Consider the following 21,970-nt stretch of genomic DNA (forward strand, 5'->3'; position numbering starts at 1 on the left):
ATCCTCTCAAATCGGGACGAGATGATCGACTTCTCCTTCCTTGTGATGAAGACTGGATGATGTTTCCTCTGGTGGTAGGGGGCCCTTAATCTGGGGTGTTGATGAGAAATGGATTCCTCTCGAGGGTCCTCTTCCCGAACATTGTTATCTCGTCGGCTTCGATCCCTAGAAGCTTCGATGGTCCATGCCAACTGAGGTATTGTTTTGTCTCTTAAATCTTTATCTCGCATTGGGTTTTGCTCGTTCTCATATCCCCTTTCCCTTTTATTCAGTACGAGATGCCTGCTGCTGGTCTTCTCAAGGATCGCAAGGAAAGGGGTGTTACTGTTCAATCTCCTGCTTCCAAACATGTATCCACTTTTCCCGTTACCTTCTTTTCCGCGATGTCACCTTCGATTATAACCCTTTACTTTTCGTAGGATGGTATTCCCCTTGTTGAGCAGCCTGCTTCTGGGCCAACTAAGGGACGAAAAAGGCGTGATCACACTCTGTCTTCCCCTTTAAACCAGGTATCTTTAATTCGCTTAAAATTGCTACTTCATGTGTCATAATGCCATCATCCCGTAATCGTTTTAAACTTGTTATTTCGCAGACTGGTACCTCCATGCCCCTCCTTCTGGCGAGCCTAAAAGTCAATGTAGGACTTTGGATTTGGCTGGTTTGACCGCAGTCAGGAGTTCTGTCGTTCCTCCAACACATCATGCTCCTCCTAAGCATCAGTCTTCTCGCTCTCATACAACTACTTCTCCCAAAATTGTTGATCCTCCCGTTCCTCCTCCTTTGATCATGCATCATGAGCGATCTCCTGAGAAATCTTCCCCTTGTAAAAAGGGAAAGCAAAAGGTTTCGTCTGTGGTGTCTAACCCTCTTTATGATCCCGACATGAATTTTTTTCAAGATATTTATCATAAAGCTCGCGAAGATCCTGCCACGAGGTCTCGTGCCCTTGAATCTCTGCTGACTTTCAGTGTTGGTGACTTTCTTTCTCAAGATTCGTCCGTTCTTTTGAACGCCTCCATGAATTTGACTCTTCAACAACATTCTTCCTTAATGAACCTGGTGAGCCTTTTACACTTCTTCAACTGTATCTCCATAGTATTTCGAGACCTGTTTCTAAATTCTGACTCGCCGGTTTGCAGGAAGTTAATCGTCACATGGCCAGCTTGGTGGAGATCAGGCTTGTCCGCGAGAAAATGAGGAAGAATGATGCTCAAATCAAGGCCTTGACGAAGGAACTTAATGAAGAGAAAGAATACTCCATCAAGCAAGAAAATAAAATGGAGAAGTTTCAGAGTATGTTCCTTCCCTTGTAGATCAATTCCTTGCCTTTTTATTTATGTCTGTTATTTTCTTATTTCGTATTTCGTCAAGCTCGATGCATGAAACGTCAAATGGATGCCTCTGAAGCGTCTGCCTTACTTGAAGATATTCGTGCTGAAAAATTGAATCTCTCAACTCAGAATGATTTCTATGTGACTGAAAATGAGATTTTGAATGAGAAGGTCGAGACCCTTTTCTCGCAAGTTGACCGTCTGTCTATCGATTGCTCTCGTAATGAGGAATTGAATCATCATCTTCATGACGAGAATAAACGCCCCAAGTTAGAACTCCAGCGAGTCAATAACTCTCTCACCACTACGAGGAATCTTCATTCCTCATCATTATCTTTAATTAAGAGATTAGAGGAATATAAGGAACGCGTAATCAACATGAAGAATCAGGTTGTGGTTGATCTTCGTAAATCTCGTGGAGTAATTACTATTTTGAACGAGGAGATTGATTGTCTGAAGAAAAAGGTGGAATTTCTTCAGGCTCAACTAAAGGATTCTTCGCGCCCAAAGTTCGTTAAATCTTCTTCTCAAGTTAAGTTTGTTGATATTCGTAAGAACAAGGGTACTCTTGTCATTCACCCCAACAAAGATACTTCGAAGTCTGGTCATGGCAAAGGTTGGGATGATTCGTATCACGAGTTATGCGTTCAGCTCCGAGAGTCGAATCTAGAAGTCTCCAGGCTAGATCATTTGTATTCTGATATCCAAGAGACTTTGAACACCACTATCTTACAAATGGAAGGTAGTTTTAGGTGCTGTACATAATTAGGGTTAGATCAAATTTCAGGTTTCTGATAAAATCTTATTTCGTATTTGTAGAATCTGAAGAGCGTTACAAGAATCAAGTCCTTCACCTTTCTCGTGAAAGGGATGAGTCTCGCAACGTTAGGGATTTGAATGCTGATATCGACAATATGATGGAGGATTCGGCGAAGGTAGCAAAGTTATACTCTCGTCATTCATCCCAACAAAGATACTTCGAAGTCTGGTCATGGCAAAGGTTGGGACGATTCATATCACGAGTTATGCGTTCAGCTCCGAGAGTCGAATCTAGAAGTCTCCAGGCTAGATCATTTGTATTCTGATATCCAAGAGACTTTGAACACCATTATCTTACAAATGGAAGGTAGCTGTAGGTGTTGTGCATAGTTAGGGTTAGATCAAATTTCAGGTTTCTGATAAAATCTTATTTCATATTTGTAGAATCTGAAGAGCATTACAAGAATCAAGTCCTTCACCTTTCTCGTAAAAGGGATGAGTCTCGCAACGAGGCTTCTCGCCTCAGAGGTGAAGTTAGGTATTTGAATGCTGATATCGACGATATGATGGAGGATTCCGCGAAGGTAGCGAAGTTATCTCGTAAGAACACCCAGAACTACCTGGTATCTCTCTTCAACAATTTCTGCGACGAGCGTGGTATTCCCCATCCCACTTTTCCTCTAGAGATATTCTCCGACTATGAGCAGCCAATCGACGACAGAATTGTCACAGGCGAAGAAGAGAAGTTTGCTGAAGGTGACGAGGAGCAAAAGATCGAGGAGGCCAAGGTTGAAGAGGAAAATCCCTTTGCTTCTACAAGTTTTCCCGGACAACCCTCAGATCCCGATGCATATACTGGTGCTAATCTAGGCGAAGATGGTGGTGATATCCCTGCAATATCAGTCACTTATGGCATTCTTCTTCAGCAGCAATCTTAACCTTTCTTCTTCCATACTTTAAGTTTCAACCTTAGTTATTCTGGAAACAATTTCTCTATCTGGGCGCTCCCAAGCTTGGGGGGAAGAATATCTTGGATCTTTTTATATATTTTCGGTTGGTTTTCAAGTAATATACTTTCGTTAAGTCATATCAGTATTGCGGTTTTCCAACAGTGTATCACACCTCCCCTCGTCAAGTATATACTTGCTGAGAGAAGACTCAAAATAATAATAAAATTTAAAGTATATACTTGCCTCTTATTCTTTTGTGCCTTCCCGAGGCATGAAATGGTTTAGTTGATATTTCGGCGAAGTAATTCTAATTTTATCTCGCCCAGGCTTTGATTTTTATTACTTTCCCCATTGCGTATTCTTATTTTGAGATCTCGCTTATGCCTCTCATGTTGTCCTTGTCTTTTGCTGCTTAAACTTTCTTCCACTGTCTTATTTTGTTTGCCCTTGTCTCTATTACGTATTTCATGATAATCTTGTCTCTGGTGCTGGCTTGTGTTTGCCTCCGGATTGCCTATAGTATTACTCTGGGTAAAGGTTTCAATTCTGTTTCTTATTCATGTGTTGCTTTTCGAGGTCTTATTGCGCCTCATCCTTTTTGAAGGATCTTAATTCGATGAAGTATCAGGCTCTTATTATTCTTTTAAATAATAGTCCATCAACCTCGTCTTAACATTTGTTTTGAACCCCATCTCGTGACAATGTGATAGGCCTAGCTATTCCCATGAATGCTATCCCCATGACATTGTCGTCTTTTTGGTCACACAACTCCCTAATCTGGAGGGTGCCATCCCTTTATATTCCCCCTGATTGCCCCTTCAAGGAGGTTAATCCTAACATGCATGTTGGTCTCCTCCCATCCAGTTATTACGACATTCAGTTGTTTTCGTGACTTCTTATCCCTTTTGCCGATATGGCTCGTGGTTACGAAGTCACATCCTAAGTGGGGTTTCTTTGGGATCGAGTGCATCGTAGCGAAGATTGCTATACGGACATGTCCGGTAACGCTCCAGATGTCCCATGCACCCGCAGCTCAACCGAATACGTCGGCGCCTTGGTCATATTTCTGCACCCCTTACCGAATGCCATCATAAAAGGGACCCTCTGTGGATAGGTATTATCATTTCCCCTAGCTTATCTTTCTGAGAGTTGTTCACGACGTGCGTTAGGACTTTCCTCTTGCACTTTCGTACGAACTAGGGTGCACGTCGTGGATTCCCAGCTTTTCTAGGCGAAGGTTTTAAGTTTCCCTAGAAACTGTTTATATCGTGTATCTTATTTGCCTCCTAATGCGAGGTCTTATTCTGTTTGGGCTGGGGTTTATTTCGTTTTGGTTATTCCGTATGTATGAAAATCCACATCCTTGAGTCGATTCATCAAAATTGAAAAATATCATTACTACCATTTTGTAAATATGATACATTTCCAAATGATAAATTCATTATAATGAGTACAATCTTCTTGTTTCTACGACCCTTCCTTGGTTATTAATATTCGTCTTCTATGCGAATTTGTTCAGATTGATACCTTTTCAACTCCTTCATCTTTACCTCATTCCTGATTTTGAACAATATCGAAAATAAAGGATGTTTTGTTGATAGTGCATAAATGAACGAGCGCACTAAATCTTCTTCTGACAACCTTCCTTTCAGCTCACCGCAAATCGTATCCCATCTCGCCACAATACTTCGCAAGCTTTCATTTTCCATTTGTTTCAACGAGAATAGCGCTGCTATTTCTGGTTTGCAGGGCTTACTTCTCGCACATTTGTTCATCATTTCTAGCTGCCCCTGCAATCCAGATGTTTTTCCTGATGCCTGGACATTGCTTGTGGTTCCCTTTTTACTGGACATCATCAATGGCTGCGTTCGATATTCCTTTTCTCTGAACTCCCTCCTGCTATTTTTTATGGCTCTTTTCAAATATTCCTGTTCATCTCTCTCACCTCACCCCTCCATATTTCGCCAATACTCATGATACCCATCAACCGCCAATTTCCTTCCCGAAGCATTCTCTCCTCTTTGGGTGTCGTGCTCCGCTTGTTTTTCTTTCAGGTGTTTATTCTTGATTGCGAGTTTCTCTTTTTGCCTTTCTAGCCTTATCTGCTCTCTTATTAGGTCTTCTTTCCTCCGCCTTTCTTGATAAAGTTCTTCCTTTAATCGTTCTATCTCCTTGTCTTCTTCATGAGTGTTTTTCTACTTACTTCTAGAACTTTGTGCTTCCCTTCCTTCGACGTTTCCCTCAATTTCTTGTATCGATATCTTTTTGCGCTTTGGTAACGTTTGCTTTTGATCCACTTCGTGGGGTTTGTTTTCCCTTAATGATGAGGGTCTCTTTCTCATTATTTGTCGTTTCGCCTGCCTCAGCTATCTTCCCTCTCTTCTTCTTCCCATTTTTCTTTATTTCCATTCGACTTTACTTGTCCGGTGTCTCCTCATGGTCCTTTTCATTGGTAACTAACATTTTATCTACCTCTTCTATACCCTTTTGTGACATAGTCTGCTCTTCGCTTATCCCAATTGTGAATACCATCAGCTACTCCGCCCTTTTTTCTTCGCACGCCTTCTTCTTTTGTTCTATCCTTTTTCTTATTTTATCGTCATAGGTATGGACTTCCTTTTGGTTACATTCTCGCGCTTCCTTCAGATCTCCTATGATCTCTCCTACCGCACTTGGCATAGGGAATCGTATCACTTGATGATATGTTGAGGCAACTCCTTTTATCTCGTGTATCCACGACCGGCCTATGAGAGCGTTATAAGTCGAGTCTATATCTATCATGCAGACTGTAACTTTTGTTTCCAGCTCGCCTGCAAAATTTTTTACGACTAGTTCTCCCTTTGGCTTTGATGCAACCCCGTTAAACCCATATATGTTGTATGTCGATGGCACAAGGTCAGAATCCTTGTACCCCATGGTTCTAAAAGCATGATAAAAGAGTATGTCAACCGAGCTCCCTGGGTATACCAGGATTCTATCTATTGACCAAACTTTCTCTTTCTTGACATGGTCCTCCTCCCACTTTGAGTACTTCCCAAAATTCAAGGTTATGACCAATGGGTCCGTATGTGAAGCTCCTCCCTCAGGTACGTCTTTTGCTGAAAACGTTATTTCTTTCTTCTGCCATTCTTCTAGTGTCTCTTTCTTCGCGATGTTGAATATCTCATTTCCTTCGAAATCCCTCTTATGCACTCTCTTGAGTATGTTATCATGGAAATTCTGGATGTTCTTGGCTGAATGTATTATCGAATTATTTAATTCAGTTTTTGGGTTCTCCGATCTATTTCAATTCGGTACACTTGTTGATTGTCATGGGGTGGAGGTGGTGGTGGAGGAGCATAATTCTCCAGGAAATGTGCGAGTTTTCCCTGTTCTACTAGACGAAATATTATTCTTCGGATGTTTCGACAATCATTCGTGTGATGCCCATGGAAACGATGATACCTGCAGAACTCATGACTCCTAGTTCCCGGAGGTGGTTCGCTTCCCAAATTTGGTGGGGGTGGGATCTCCTCCGTCAACACTATTGCTTCCCATACCTTTTCCACAGTTGTATTAAGTCTAGGAAGCTTTACATCTTCAAAAGCTGGCGCATTTGGTCTTCGCTCTCCAAATCTTAGCCCTTGATTGTTTTGTTTCTGATATCCCGTGTTATGACTTTGTGGCTCATAATTCCTTCGTCTTGACTCCTCATACCTTCGTTGATCAATCCATTCCTGGTCTCCGCTTGACAAAACTACAAGTTTCGCAGGGACTGGAGTTGAAGGATCCCCTTTTTTATATTTCAGATCATCCTCCACGACGTGTACTGTTCTTGGTAATAGCCTCAAATTTCCTTCCTTCGCTGGGATTGGTGTTACTTCGCTGACTTGCCTTTGCTTTTCCTCCAGCGCCTTGATACTCCCTTAATTCATTCATCGTCAAGGAGTTCCGGGTAATAAATACTTGGGTGAACAACAGGTCGGTCGGGATTAAAGCGTTCACAAAGGCTAGGATAAAAAAATTCTCATCGACCCTCGTTCACTACATACCGTTCTTCTTTTATCCTGCGAGTTCACTACATATCATTCTCCATATCGTTATCAACCCTCGTAGGCTCTCCGTCGGTCTTCGCCTCAGGTTAAACAGGGTCTCATTCCCCGGCCTCAACATGTTGTTACTTATATAGGTAGTCAAGAATATTCTCTGTAAGTCTTTAAATGACGAAATCGACCTTTCCGGTAGCCCAACAAACCAAGCCAACGCTTCTCCGGTTAAGCTTGCAGGGAAATAATTACAGAGTACCACATCATTTCGTCCCCATTACATTAATGAAAGAGTGTACTGTTTTAAGTGATGCACCGCACTTTCTGACCCGTTGAATATGCTTGCAAATGTTGGTAGTACACATTTCTCAGGAATGTCCGCATACATTATCTCGTAGCTGAACGGAGATTTGCCAGCCTCTTTTATTGCTTCTGCCAACTGCACCCTGCCACCTCTTCGAGAATTGTTTATCAATGTCCGCATGTCTTGCAATTCGTTCATGACCTCTTGATTCAGGTTTCTTCCTTCTTCTTAGGGATAATTGTTTCTCATCTCGCCATACCTTCCTTCCCCACGTCTTATTTCTTCCTCGTATCTCCGGTTTGTCTCGCGTTGCCTCTCCTCCTCTCGCCTCCTTTCTTCTTCATTTCTCCTGTCTTCTTCGTATCTACGTCTTTGATCTTCCCATATTGTTATCTCCAGCGCTCTTCTCAGATCTCTTTCTTCACTGCTTTCTCTTCGTCGTATCCCTTTTCGTTTTCTCCCGTCTTTCTCGTTAGCGTATCTCCCCTGTCGCAGCTCTCCTTCTCCCGACGATATTGTTCTTACTTCCGAGTCCGTGGAGTCAGCTGCTCTTTCCTCATTGAGTTGGCGGTTCTCCGTTGTCAACATAGCGTTATGCCTCATCAGCCTAGTGTGCTGCTCCGCTAAGTCCCTTTCTCGCTCCCTCTCGAGGCGAAGTGTCTCCCTTAACTGTTCCAGCGTCATATTTTCTTCGCCGATGTTTTCCTTCATCTCTCCGCGGGTCGGTTCTTCTCCGGCGATACTATCCGTGTCAGAGGTATGCACTGAACCCTCTCTGAAATCATCTTCACCGGTCTGATCATTCCGCCATTGATTCATGCCTTGTCTTTCTCCTGCAACCAAATTTTCTCCCCTTTCCATTCTTCCTCATCTTTTCGCCTCCAAACGTTTGCTTCTCCTCGTTGCTATCAAGTGCGTCGCTCGATCCAGTGTCCTAGCCATCAACTAGTCCTTGATTCAATATCTCCAAATCAACCTCTACTTCTAAATCCTAACCAACCTTACGATGCAACACCCAAGGATTACTTCCTCTCTTTTATGATTTTAAAATAATTTCAACTTTTCTCAAATTCTTAGATGAGGATGAATCCCCAATCTAAGTTCCCTGTTTCTGGACGCCAAAATGTAACTACTGAAAATCCAGTAGCACACCCAAAATAAGAAGCAAACAAGATCTAAGACATAACAAATATTTTGGATAAGAAAATCTTTATTGATCAACCACTCAAGGGAGTGAAAATACAAGTTTTGGATACCTGGAAACCCTAATCTCACACTCTAAGCAAGGCTACCAAAATATCCACCCCCTTTACATTGCCCAAGGGTCTCTATTTATAGACCATCCAACTATAATGGAATACAGCTCATTATATTTCGCCTAATCGTTGCCAGGTTCTCGTGGAGGCGTTTTATACTTCGCCCAGACCGTTTTCCACAAAGTTTTTCCATTTCTTTCGCTGACAACTTTGGGAGTTTGTCGGGACAACTGTCTCTTTTCTTGTTCGACAATTTACTGACTTCGCATATTAACTTTTTGGTTAAGTAATCCTTACTTTGCCTATATGATTTCGTGACTGTTATCTTGTTGGGTACTCCAAGTGTTCTTTAATGTTTTTGGCCCTCTTCGTAAATTATTTCACTTTATGACGTTTTCTTGTGTATAGACTTTATTACTTCGTGTCGTTTGATCAGCGAGAAGGTGGTTCTGACTTTGATTTGACAAGTCACTGATTGGGATTTTGAGGAACGATGCAAAATCTTTTAGTGGGATTCGTCAGTCCCATTTCGTGTCCCTGTGCGACCACCTGGCGAGCCTATTTTACGTACCTACAGTACCTTTGCAAATGAAACTCTTTATTGGCTGGATGTCGGTCTAAATATGATCGTTACCCTGGATTTGGCTGAAGAAAAGTTTGAACATCTTTCACTGCCTCCACCAGAGGGTGAGAGTGTTTGGATATATAAAGGATTAAGGGTCCTGGATGGGTTTTTGTATCTTTCTGTTTTACCGCTTACCGAAGAAAGTGAAGTTAGTGATATATGGCTGTTAAAAAAGAAGAATGATAATCATGATATGAAAGAGCAAGAGGAACACCACTCATTGGTTTGGAGTAGAAAGTACAGGTCTGACAAAAGAGGATTAGTAGCCGCTACCAAGGGTGATGGTGCTATAGCCTACAAGGGTTACTGTCTCTACATTCACCACCCAAAAGCTTCAAGCTCGAAAAAGCTTATGAACTTCGTGCAGTATTTCTTCACAAGAACACCTTAGTTTCATTGAAAGAATTAGGGGAAGAAGATACCAAGATAATGGAGTCAGTTGAAATCGAGGAGAAATCCATGAGTAGCCTTTCAACAAGTTGTAGGAGGATGCGACACTGGATAGCTACTTATATAAACTGGTCATGTAACGGTTTTTTAGTTTCAGTTTGAAATTGAATAACAGCATTTGTGTAAATACTATTAACATTGTCTTAGTGAGTAATACATCGAAACTACTGTTATTCTGTCATTATATCATCTATTTAACTTTATGGGAGTGTTTCTTACTATCTTATTTAAGCTTGAGCTATATTTCTTTGTTGAATCTGCATTTTGTTAGTGTCTTGAGCTTATATCAACGGGTGGATATGACGTTTACTTTAACAACTTATTTCGTTATACATGGAAGGTGAATAGGCATATGCAGGCAAAATCAAGGAAAATGAGAGTTCTCCTAGTAGTGTCTTGGAATATGTTCTCCTAGTAGTGTTTAGAAATCAAGGCCTCCTCATATTAAGCTTGCATCTATTCATCTTGCTTGTGAAATCCCTGCAAGGATTTGTGGCTTGATTTCATTATTTATGTTTGGTACATTTCAAAGTTGTTCTTAAAAGCAGAACACTGTAATGTCTCACAGTTGTTAGAGTCCAAACATGAAGGCGGAACTTAGACCAATTTAGCTTAGAATGTATACTGTTAGTACACTTCAAATGCACAAAATTACTTCTTGAGTAGTAAAAATTAGCTGAAAGTTAACAAGAACATGTTGATTGTCATTCCCAACTGATTATACTGCAATGACTTTCCATTTCCTGTTCAACATATGTTGATTGTCATTCCCAACTGATTATTTGGAAGCTGATTATCGCCAAGCAGGGTTGGCCAAATCAAATATGTACAACCTTCACAAGATAAGATCATACTCTGCGTGTAACTCGGATAGATTTTTGGAATTCGGATTGCTTGATCATAATTTCCTGAGTTGCCGAAGTCATGCACCAGAGTTCATCTGGTATGTCAAAATTGTGTTCTGTATCCTGGCATAGCCCAGATATAGCGGCCGAAATTCGCTGCTATGGGGCACGTGAACTCGGAGGCATGAGCCTGCAAAACAAGATACTCGAGTTGCGCATTAGCTAGGCAATTGCAAGGGCCTGCAAAACAAGATACTCGAGTTGCGCATTAGCTAGTCAATTGCCATCGTCGTAGTGGCGACTGCGGCAATCCTTTTTTCATAGAGGTCCTCAAATAAAGAATATCATTTTTTGAAGTTTCCGTGATTTTTTTTTGAACTTAAAAGAACTGCTACAAATAATGGATGGGTGGTCCTCCCCTCAGACCAAGCCAAAAGATAGGCAGGAAATTCAAAACATAGAAAAGTAATATAACTGGTATATGAAATTCCTTGTGGAGATTTAAGCAGTTCTCTGTTTCTACATATAGAATCAGATAGAACAGAAACAACAGTACTATCATGTCAGGAAGAATTTACTTATCAAAGAAATGCAATACCAATTCACATTTGTAAAAGAAAAAAGAAAAAAAGAAAAGGAAGGTGCAAAACGGAATTATCACCTTCCCCAGTAAGAAGTAAAAAAGGAGAAAGAAAAAAATGAGAATTATTAAACCTTCTGCGCAAATCCTAGTTTAATCTTCTAACTTTGCAATTGAAAAATGTGGACTCCACCCCCCATCTGCCCCATCAAAATCAAGAAGTTGGAAGTAATATTTTCTAAGCTTGTCCTTGCTCCACAAGAAATGGAGTGGAATATGGAACTATGGTCTGTACATAACTTTTCTCTATTAAGCTATAGTGCATGGCTTGTAATATCACTTCACTCTGTGATAAAATCTGTCAGGCATACCTCTTCTTCTAGGTCTGTTTGAGTTGAATTGTGATCCAAGTTTTCTTCAGTTGAAGGTTGCTCTGGCTCTGGAATAATGATAGGACCTTGTGGAGTCCCAAAAAGAGTAGAGAATATCTGTCTGTGGCATTCATCGCAGAAATAGAAAAACGAGAAGTGGCCTTCAATTGGAAGCTTATGAATAGTGGCCCCTGGTAATAGTCGGTGAACAAACTCGGTTGTTGATGGTGACACCACTTGATCATCCATTCCCTGTTTAGCATTCAAAAATTAAAACAAATAACAACATTCAGAGTCGAGGATTTTCGTCTGACCCTTACCAAAACAAAGTGACTTTTAAAAAGATGTGTCACTGATATTCAGTTAACTTCCTGAAAGCGGAAATAAACAGTTTGAAAAAGAAGATAGATGCACACCTGCCAAATGTGTATTGGATTAAGAAAACCGGTCCACTCAGTTTCAGCTTTCCCATAGATGGACTTGAGCCAAGGGAGGATGCCTTTTCCTTGGAGCTTCTTCTGATACTGAATGTCTGATAGGCTAAAACCCCAATTAGACACCTGCAAAACAGCCTCTTCCTTGAATGGTTTTGGGTTTCCTTGCCGAACTGATTCCTCAACATCTCTCTGCCAGAATTCTTCAAATCTCGACTGCTCTAACAATGTCCTATCCTGAACGAAACAAGATTAAATAACGTCACAAACAATAACAAGTACCAATATGCGCTGCTCATGCAACTTAAACATGATTACTTTTCTCTACTGCCACACAAATGTTAGCTTCCATGTCCTAGGACAAATATTAGGTGTACACGATTGGATGTCTGATTCTGAGCATAATCTACCACCATCAGCTAAAGAATATATTTAGATACATTGCATGTTCATGTTGCCTTCTGGAGCTTGGCGGAGTATAGAACTTTTGGATCATAATTTTTCATTTTGCAATGGAACATCTAAATTTTTTTTAACATTATACTCTCCTAAAGGCAGAATAAATGGAACTAAGGTCACCTTTTCTCCAAGCGATAGTGATAACCATTTATCAAGCTGTCCATGTTTTCCAGATAAGAAGCTTCGGCGGTAGAAGTAACTAAGAAAGGAAGGAAATCTCCGAGCCAAAAAGTACATTAATTTCCTTCTGGCAGTCCATCTTTCCCAGGTTTTGTATCTCTCTTCCTTGGACATACTTGAATCATATGGGTTAACAACTGGAGCAAACATCGCAGCACCTGCAGGGTATTTAAGTGGTCATATAAAAATGTCAGTTTCTTTATTTATGAGTGACTCAACAGCTTGCATTTTCTCCGATAGCAGAGTCACGTGTGTGTTTTAAATAATTCAGCTACAAGTATTTGGGTTTGTGTTCTACACTTACAAAAGCACATAACATGTAAATGACCATGGGGGGACTATTGTTTAAAAATAAGTAAGTTTAAGCAACGATTATAGAGGCAACAGAAATGGGACATACCTGCAAGTCTATCAGGAATGTATCTCAGGGCAGCCCAAGCATGCATTGCCCCACCTGAGAACCCCACTACCCAGAATTTGTCCTTCATAGACACAGCATCTGCTAGATCTAAGATATCCAGTGCAGATGAGTTAAGACTCCTTCCTGGATGAGGATCACTCTCCCCAAAACCAGGAAGGTCGTATGTCACCAAGCGAACACCAAACTCCTCGAGTAGTGAGTCTTTAACTCCAGGAATTCCTGATGGAAATAACGTTTTAACATCTGACAGTTCAAAAACACAAGCATAGATAATGTAAATCACTTCTACATTGAATCAGTCGCTTCTTACCAGCAAGTCTGGAAGAAAGGAACGAATGTGGCGCAATAAGGGAGAATCTGGCTCTGTCTGCTGGAACACCTTGTTCATGATATGCCAAGTGTCTTCCATCTGGAAGCTGGACACGACTAGCACTAGGAGGATGTAAGTAGACTTCCTTCGGGGGTATCTTTGGAATTCGAGGTTCGGTATTTACAAGTAACACTGCGCATCTTTACTTGAGTTAGGATATGATAAACAGATACAGACCAAAGAAAGTATATAATATAGAAATTTAAAAATGAGAAAAGAAGTTGCATGTATTATTGGCAATTCAGTCATTATCCAAGATATTTCAACTATTACAGTGCAATAGGGTAAGAAAATGAACCATAATCCTATCAACAACAAAAAAGAAAAAGGAAATAAACCATACTGATATTTTCTTCTTTAAAAAGCAACTCATAATGTATACCCACAATAACAAGCAGTAGATGAGAAGCCTGCAGCAATTGTCATTTTCAACTGAATTCTGGATGATATCTTATCTGTGTCATAGTGCAAGTGGCTTCATATCATACTAAACTGCAAGTGGTTATTTCTTCAAATAGTTTCTCAAGTCTCTCAAAACTTACTTCCTATCTACTTCTTACTTCCCATTCAGAGTCATTCTCGTCATCTAACACAAAGCTCTGTCAATGTTTTTCTTTCTAATCGAAGGTTTTACACAGTTGCATAGTAAAAATTTGTTAATCCATCTTTAGTTGTGAGAAAGACATTTCATACTCAATGAAAGCAATTAAAAAACAATGTGCAAAACCTGTATCTAAACTGAGGGTTGAACTGCGAAGTAACTCAATACAGTTTTGACAAAAAACTACGAATAAGAACCAATCCACACCTAGAAACAGTATGAAATCGAAAACAGAAATTGTCTATCCAAAAATAAGACTAGTTGTCCTTCTCATCAACAAGATCCTAGTGGGACCTTTCCATTGCAACACCAATATTTTGAATAAGAAATTACAGCTGAAAATTACTTATCCAATCAATCTCTCCACAAAAGTCACAACAACAACTATCAGAGAGAGTCAACCAAGAAAATTTCTCTGACAATTCTTTGGATGAATCACTACCACTAAGATTATGTTATTATCCAAACATATCAATAAACCCTAACTTTAACAATAAAATTGGTAGAACTAATTAGACCAATCCATCATCCAATCAAAATGAAAATCTAATGCAATCAATAGAGATTGACTTTCAAATTCATCACAAAATTCAAGAAATCAGAATTAAAATTCAATTAAAAAAAAAAAGTCAGAATCAAAACGAAGATTTACCTGAGAGTGCAATGAAGAAGACGAAGAAGACAATCGGCCAAGCCTGAGCAGGATCTCGATCTTCAGGCAAATAATCATTCATAAAACTCAACTTCCCTGAAACTTTATCCCAATTATCTTCACATTTCTTAACAACAAATTTCACCTCATCACCAAAACTCTGCTGAACTATATCTCTACAACCTTTCCCTAATTCAAGCACCATTTCTCCTGATGCTTTTAAAAACTCTTTAACCTGATCTTTAAACGGTTCTTCAACACCAACACTTTCATCTCCAACAACAACAAATTCATCTATCCTAGTCTTATTCATTTCTATCGCATCATCATCTCCTCCTCCATTCGTATAATAATGATTAATCCCTGTATCATCAACCAAACTCGCCAAATCTTCTTTCCATGTCTTCGTCGTCACCGTCATTTTAAGAATCCAAAATCCAAAACAAAAAAAGAAAGAAAAAGAAATCCCCAATTCCTTTTAAATCGAAAATTTCAAAAAGAATCTTTAGTATGCGTAACCTTTAAGTTTGTTTTTTGTGAACCCTAAATTGAGTCAACTATTAAGACAAAGAGTGAGTTAAAAGACAAGTAGAAGAAGAAGAAGAAAAAGGCATTTCGTTTGTGATCCTTAAACTTTTTTTCCTTTTTTAAATGCTGATGAGAAAAAGACGTGTGTAGGTTGAAATCGTCGCCACAAGTTTGTCGAATGATATCAGTACAGCTCTAACCGACTCCATTAATGGCAGTTTTTTCAAGCTTTTTGAGAGAGATTTCTACAGAGAGGAGAGAGAGAGTGTGGAAGAAGTAGTGAGTTAGTGAGAGTATGGGTCGGTGGTTGTAATATTTGAATGATATTTTAATGGGTGCTGAGGTTTTTTCTTAACGGTTGAGATTCGTACACGTATCAGACTGGTTTTGTGAAATTTGCCGGTTACAGGTAATACAGTGGAGGGTGAGGTAAGAATGTAACGTAACTTTACCTGATATTGCCGGTTACTTTTTCTTTTGTACAGTTTGTTAATTGTTTTACAGTTTTACTGACGTGTTTCTTCTGATTTATCCATAGTGTCTGACTTTTTGTGTAGAAGGGAGAGAGAGAGGGAGGTGCGGAGAGAAATGTGGGTGACGGCATGTGATGGGGGAATGTCTTTTGACATTTTTTTAACATGTAAACGGAGAATGATAGCAGTAGCAGAAGAATGGTCATGATGATGGGATTCGGAATGGGTTGCTTGGAAACTGTGCAAAATAATTCTTTTGGGGTCTTTCGGTAGAGTTTAAAACAAAAAGTTTAACAGGTAGAAGTGTTTTGTTTTTCTTCTACTAGTTCGTTACAGTAGCAAGCTTTAAGTCATGAGATTTAAGTATCACATGAAGGGAGTTTGGAGTACGATCTTGTGCACATTCTCTAATTAGTGTGATCTGAAGTTTTAATCTTTTCTGTTTATTTAATTTTAAGAAGTGTGCGCCCAAATCATCCAGCTAGGGAAGTAGTAAAACTGGTCGTTAGCTGTAAAAATAATATTCGTTTGAGATAATCCATTTTTGTAACTAATTTAAAGCCACATTCAAAAATTGTTTTTACATATATTTTTTTTTCTTTTTTTGTTTGCGGTGAATATCAGAAGATTCCATGTGTAATGAAATTATAGGATTTTAATGAATGAATTTATATGAGTGTCATTATCTCCTGGATAAATGGTATTTTCCAATTTAGTTGAATTGTATTAATTAAATACCAACCTTAAAACACACTCATGTTACTATGGATTAGATGCCAAACATGTTAGGTTTACTTATTGTCAAACATGAGGACCAAGTGCGCGTAAATGACATGACATAAGATTGAATTCAGAGTCCACACTCTCTACGCACACAGCCAAACAGTAGGGTAGTTGCCTTGTCTATGTGTTCGAGTCTTTAAAAGGAAAAAGGAAACTGCCTATGTCACTATCTAAGGACTTTTTGGCTACTAACGGGGCAGTTAAAGTGGAATACAGAAATTTCCCCACTACAATCCTAACTACTACTGGTCATCAAGCTCTGAGATTATTGTCCCTTGCACATAGGATTAGCGCATAGTGCCACTGCCACAAGTCTAATTTGTGAACTTGTCTATACCAATTCTATACAAAGCTAATTGCATAGCTCTTTCCTGATTGGTAGGTTATAGATAGGTACTGTCTCCAGGCCCTGTCTATGAAGTCCTTGCTAGCAGCCACTCTGCAAACCTTCCTCAAAAAACAACAACTATAGGAACTGTGCAGAAAAATAACAACTTTTGTTGGTTTTTGGAAGGGTCTTTGTGTGGTCAAGGAAGGCTGGTACAGCACCGAAAGAGTAAAGACTGTTCAACTTGTTTTGTTAGTGTCCCAATTTTGGACCGTTAAATCCGTCCTGGTCATCACGCATCAAGTGTATATTGTATACTTGCAATCATCGAACGGCTGATGACAAACAGTGTGCACTGAACTTAAATGTTGATGTAGCTGGATTTTGATCTTATTGTCTCTCTTTATTAGGAACTAATTTACTATTAGCATTTAACCTGGTCCCTAAAAAAGGAAAAATAAGTGAGTGAGGGGGTTAGTTGGAGTAATGATTAAGGGATTGATTCTCTCTTACAACCTGGTCCTAATTGATAGTAATAATTGCTATTTATTTGTATTTGTATAGTGCTAGGTGGTGGTGGTGGTTTTTGGGATCATATTTGGGAAGTCATGACTAGTCTTCCATCCATTTCTTCGATTGCTTATTATTAAAGAATGGAAGGAAGGAAGGAAGGAATATGAATGGAAATAGAATAATATTTAGAAGGAGGATAAGTAAAGTGATGATGGAACCTCATATTTAGGGAACCTCTGTCACCCATGATGCTGCTGCCAATTATATCCCATGTGACCCATATCTTACTTTGATCGATTCACCGTTTGATTTGATTCAATTTCCCTCGTGGCATTCATTTATTTATTTACGAGTAAAAACTACATATTCTTGTCACACTGTGTCCCATGGATTGTTTGTGTAAAAATTTGCAGATTAAAGAAATGTGTGGTTAGAGGTATTTCAATAGATCTGTAGCTTATCGGTTGATTTATGCACAGTGACCGTAAAAAGAAGAGAAAAAGGGAAGATGCTAAATTCGCCATTGTCCCATGTTCTTTAAAGCTGCAAGGACTCGTCCTTGGACCCAGAAAACTAAACAGGAAATTGCAAAATAAAACTGGATGAAATGGTTCCAAGGAGTTTTGGCCTTTGAGAAAATGACGGTGGGCATTTGTTTGGTAATGGATATCCACACAGACCTGGATTTCCTAAGAAGCTGTCAACCGAAAAACGACCTTTAAGGTCAGGAACTGGTCCAGTGAAATAGTTGAATGAAACATTAAAATCCTGGAGATTCATAAAATCAAACAGGGGAATTTCTCCAGTAACTGAATTCTTCTGAACAATGAACGATACCAAACTGGATATTCTCGTGAAATCTGGTAATGCACCGGAGAAATAATTTTTCGAGATATCTAACCTCTTGAGATGGTTTAAGTGAGACAGAGAACGCTAATGAGCTCAAATAAAGGTGAGTCAATTGTGTACAGTTTCCCATCTCTTGTGGCATTTCTCCAGTAATGGTATTGTTGGTGAGGCTCAGAGCTATAAGTGACTTAGCGGCACAGAGAGAAACTGCATCAAGAGAACGATTTTCGTCACAGCAGTTAAGTTGGAATTACAACCCACACCTGTCCAATTGCAACTACCCCCAGAAAGTTGATTACAGAATTTGATCAGTGCAAGTTTCACATCATTTTCTTCCGAGTGTATCATCTGGAAGACGAGAAAAAGAGAAAAAACAAACATTCCGAAAGAGATTCGCCTCATTTTGATTGTGAACAGGGTTGGAGTTCGTGCAAATGCGTATGAACTTAATGGTGAGGAGAATTAGAGAAGATAAATTAAGAAGTAATGTTAGAGTAGTCAGGAATGTACAAGGAGGAACATTGCAGAGATGAGGTGATCGACATTTTAAATCAGATTTGAGTGCTATTCGGCTGAGTTTACTATGAGAATTTGTAAGTTTATCTATGGCACTGTTGAAGGTAAACTTTACGAAATATGTTAAAGTACTAGAGCCAAACTAACATTTAAATTTTAGGTGCCGGCCATTAGAATAAAACAATTGTTTATGACTTTGTTCGCTTCAATTCGTCTAAGAATCCATATAGAAAACATTTGATGGTAAGTATACAGTGTAATTAATCAAGAGTTGTGGATTGTGCATTTAACTGAATTCAGTGTCGCTTCCTGACTCGCTGTCCGGATCATAGACAAAGCTTGAATCAGCATACAAGTTCTGGAAGCTGGGATCGTTTGGATCATACTTCACTGTATCGGGAACATTATGTTTATCCCAAGGAAAATCGAAATCCCCTTTGTCATTCTTGATTGAAGTCCCTGGAGATGTTTCATCGATCATATCATTCATACCAGCACCACCAGTTGTAAAAGCATCTCCTAGCATGTAAGTAAGTTCTGACAATGTTCTGTGCATGGCTACAAATTCAACTAGGATCCTATCCCCATCTGACAATAATGAGCTGATCGATCCATGCAGACGATTCAGATGTCTCTACATGAAAAAGTGCACTATGGTATATGTTTTTGTCAGAACTATCTAAAAGCTTAACCCCGAGTTTGATTGTCTTCGCGTACTTTTTACATATACGATCCAACCGATGAATAACTAGGGATGATTCAAATAAGACTCTCCAGTATGTGATATTTCCAATGGGTGAGCCTCCGCCGGTAAGAGAAGAAAACATAACTGAATTCAGTTTCTCAATTGCTTCATTTATCAGCTCTAGTGTTTCCTCGGCAGCATTGGAATACGCATCTAGAAGGGAAGACGAGATGTCCGCAGACAGATTCCACAGCGCTGCACTGGGATCATCTATTGCAATTTTAGCCTTACTAACTACATCTCTAAAACATTCAAGCAGTGCTCCTGGGACATATTCTCTGCTATCACCAGGCAGCGTCTCAGAGACAGATTTCCTGCAAATACCTTGCTCTTGGAGATCGGTTATATGCCTTTCAAATTCATCTAAAATTCCTATGTTTTCCACAGCCATTCTCATCATTCTATGCGTATCAAAGGGATGACACCCATCGAGAGACTGCTCCAATGATTCCTTGCATTTCTTAAATTTCGGAATAAACAACACAATGATTTCAAGAATCTTGTGGCACTCCTCGACAAGTGAGGGACTGATGGAATGGGAAGCCTCGAGTTTCCTCATCAACCAAGTCGATTCCCCCGTGACATGATGTACAGACTATCAAACATGTGCTTTTGCTGCCGCATGTAGTAGTCCCAGGAGTAGTTGAAAAAGATAAAAGGAGTAAAGGACCCTTGTCCCCATCTCCACCATCACCATCCACACCATTGGTAGAAAATGCAAGTAAGGAAGCTGCGTCAGACTTTCGCAATTGCTCCAGACACTCGGAAAACCCATATGCAGTGACCCGCTGCTCCTGCTGCATCTTGATGAGGTGATCGAGGAAAGAGGCTAAAAGTCCAGCCTGCTCCCGGCTATAATCATTGCCAGATTCTGAATGAATTATTAGCAAAAGTTGCATCAGTGACAAGCATCTGTCGTAGTATTTATTTGCCATAACCCAGTTTGAATCAGAAGTTAAACTTAGATACGATAGCGCCTGAAGAGACCATCTTTCTAGTTGGTTATCAAGATTGAGATCAATATACTTGTGCCAATCCAGGTAAGAAGTTTGTAACAACCATAGAAAAGTAGAAAACGACCTCCTGTCATCAAACCTTGTATTCACATCCGTCCACATTTCTGCAATAAATGTCACCATTCGGAGAAGCATCTCAAGTGATACTGTTAAATCCATCGATTCTTCCCAGTTTAGGAAGCCTCGACGATTATATTGCTGTTGCCAGTTGAATATATGTTGTTTAGTGGGATTCTTGGGAGCTGAATATGTATCTCCATCACTAAAAGCTTCTGATTCGTCCACCCATTCATCCATGGCAGCTGAAACACTTGTGTCAAATTGATTCTTTGGCTAATTGTTGATCCTTTTTATAGCTACAGAATACGGATCTTAAAAGGATTCTAAAACTAGGACCTGACACAGCTTGCCTTAAACCGGCCCAGTCTCAAGAGTTCAACTTTCCATCTTCTCGGCAGACCTTTCTTAATTTCCAAATCCTAACTTTCATCAACTTGGGCAACAAGTTTGGGAACTCCAATTGTACATGTAAAGGAGAAAGGAGAGATTGTCAGATTGATACAGTGTAGGGGTTTCTGATCATGACCATGGAAAACAAACTAAAAGTAAAGGCTCCCTCATTCAAAACTCATGGATCAGCAACAAGAAAAACTGTGAAGGCAGAAACGAACAACAAAAGTACTGCAATTCATGTATGAAACTAATCAAGTATGTCTGGTTAAAAGAACCGAAGAACTTTGTATTCTCTCCATTCTTAATAGACACTGCTCTAGGTTTACTAGCTTCTGGAGCAAGTGGTAAAGAACCATGATTTTGGGCATACTGAAATCTTACTAGGCATACCTAATAAAGACAAAAAAAAGATGTGAAATAACAAAATCAGAAGCCCCTTAACCAATTTTTTTAATGGCAAATCTACCCTTTGCGTATTAGTGTTAGTAAACTGGATTAGTGATTAAAACTTTTGTTTAGTGATTAAGATAATTTTCAGAATTATAAAGGTTTGGTAATGAAAAATTTGGGGGAAAAAATCTAAGTTTTTATTGAGAAGGAGAGAAGAAAACGGAGAAAGTGAGAAAACTTCTATAGGTTGCAAAGTGAGAAAAAAATTTAAGTTTTTATGCTCAATATCATTTATATAGCTCGAAATTATGAAAAAAATAGGTTTTTTCTTCATGGTTCGGCGAACCAGGTTGAGGTTCGGCTTAAATCTATGAACCGAACCAACCAATTGATGAACTGTTCGGCTCACTGAAACTGTTTACAACATGCGCCGAACATATATATTCCAATTCCAACCCATTTGCTAGACACTAGTTCGGCTTATATGAAATTTTAATTTCAAACCGAACCTACTCCTGAAAGTTCTGGAATAAACAATGTTAATGGTTCGGCTTATATAATGAAAATCGTATGAGTCGAGCTTACAATTAAAAATCGTTGGGTACATATTTGTTACTGGTTCGACACATATTTAGAATGTCGTATAAGTCGTGCTTACAATTAAAAATTGTTGGATAAATATTTGTTACTGGTTCGACACATATTTAGAATGTCGTATAAGCCGAAACCTGTAGTGCTGGGTTCGGCTCGAAATTAAGTTACG

General features: G+C 39.4%; 1 protein-coding gene across 1 annotated transcript; it reads right to left on the minus strand.

The window, feature by feature from the left end:
* Positions 1 to 11,025: 11,025 nt before the first annotated feature.
* LOC113310420 lies at positions 11,026 to 15,693 on the minus strand. Its single transcript, XM_026559104.1, has 6 exons — positions 14,614 to 15,693; positions 13,301 to 13,492; positions 12,970 to 13,209; positions 12,510 to 12,727; positions 11,913 to 12,167; positions 11,026 to 11,748 (listed from the first exon to the last, which is right to left on the minus strand). The coding sequence occupies exons 1-6, from the start codon at positions 15,032 to 15,034 to the stop codon at positions 11,467 to 11,469; spliced, it is 1,608 nt and encodes a 535-aa protein (XP_026414889.1). The 5' UTR covers positions 15,035 to 15,693; the 3' UTR covers positions 11,026 to 11,466.
* Positions 15,694 to 21,970: the final 6,277 nt, after the last annotated feature.

This window comes from Papaver somniferum, chromosome 9 (genome assembly GCF_003573695.1).
Source record: "Papaver somniferum cultivar HN1 chromosome 9, ASM357369v1, whole genome shotgun sequence".
Lineage (NCBI taxonomy): Eukaryota > Viridiplantae > Streptophyta > Magnoliopsida > Ranunculales > Papaveraceae > Papaver > Papaver somniferum.

Coding starts and splice junctions, on each gene's coding strand:
- LOC113310420 (XM_026559104.1), bottom strand. CDS start 15,034: ATGACGGTGACGACGAAGACATGGAAAGAAGATTTGGCGAGTTTGGTT. Junction 13,493..14,613: donor CTTCTTCATTGCACTCTCAG/GTAAATCTTCGT, acceptor AAAGATGCGCAG/TGTTACTTGTAAATACCGAA. Junction 13,210..13,300: donor CCTTTCTTCCAGACTTGCTG/GTAAGAAGCGAC, acceptor TATTTCCATCAG/GAATTCCTGGAGTTAAAGAC.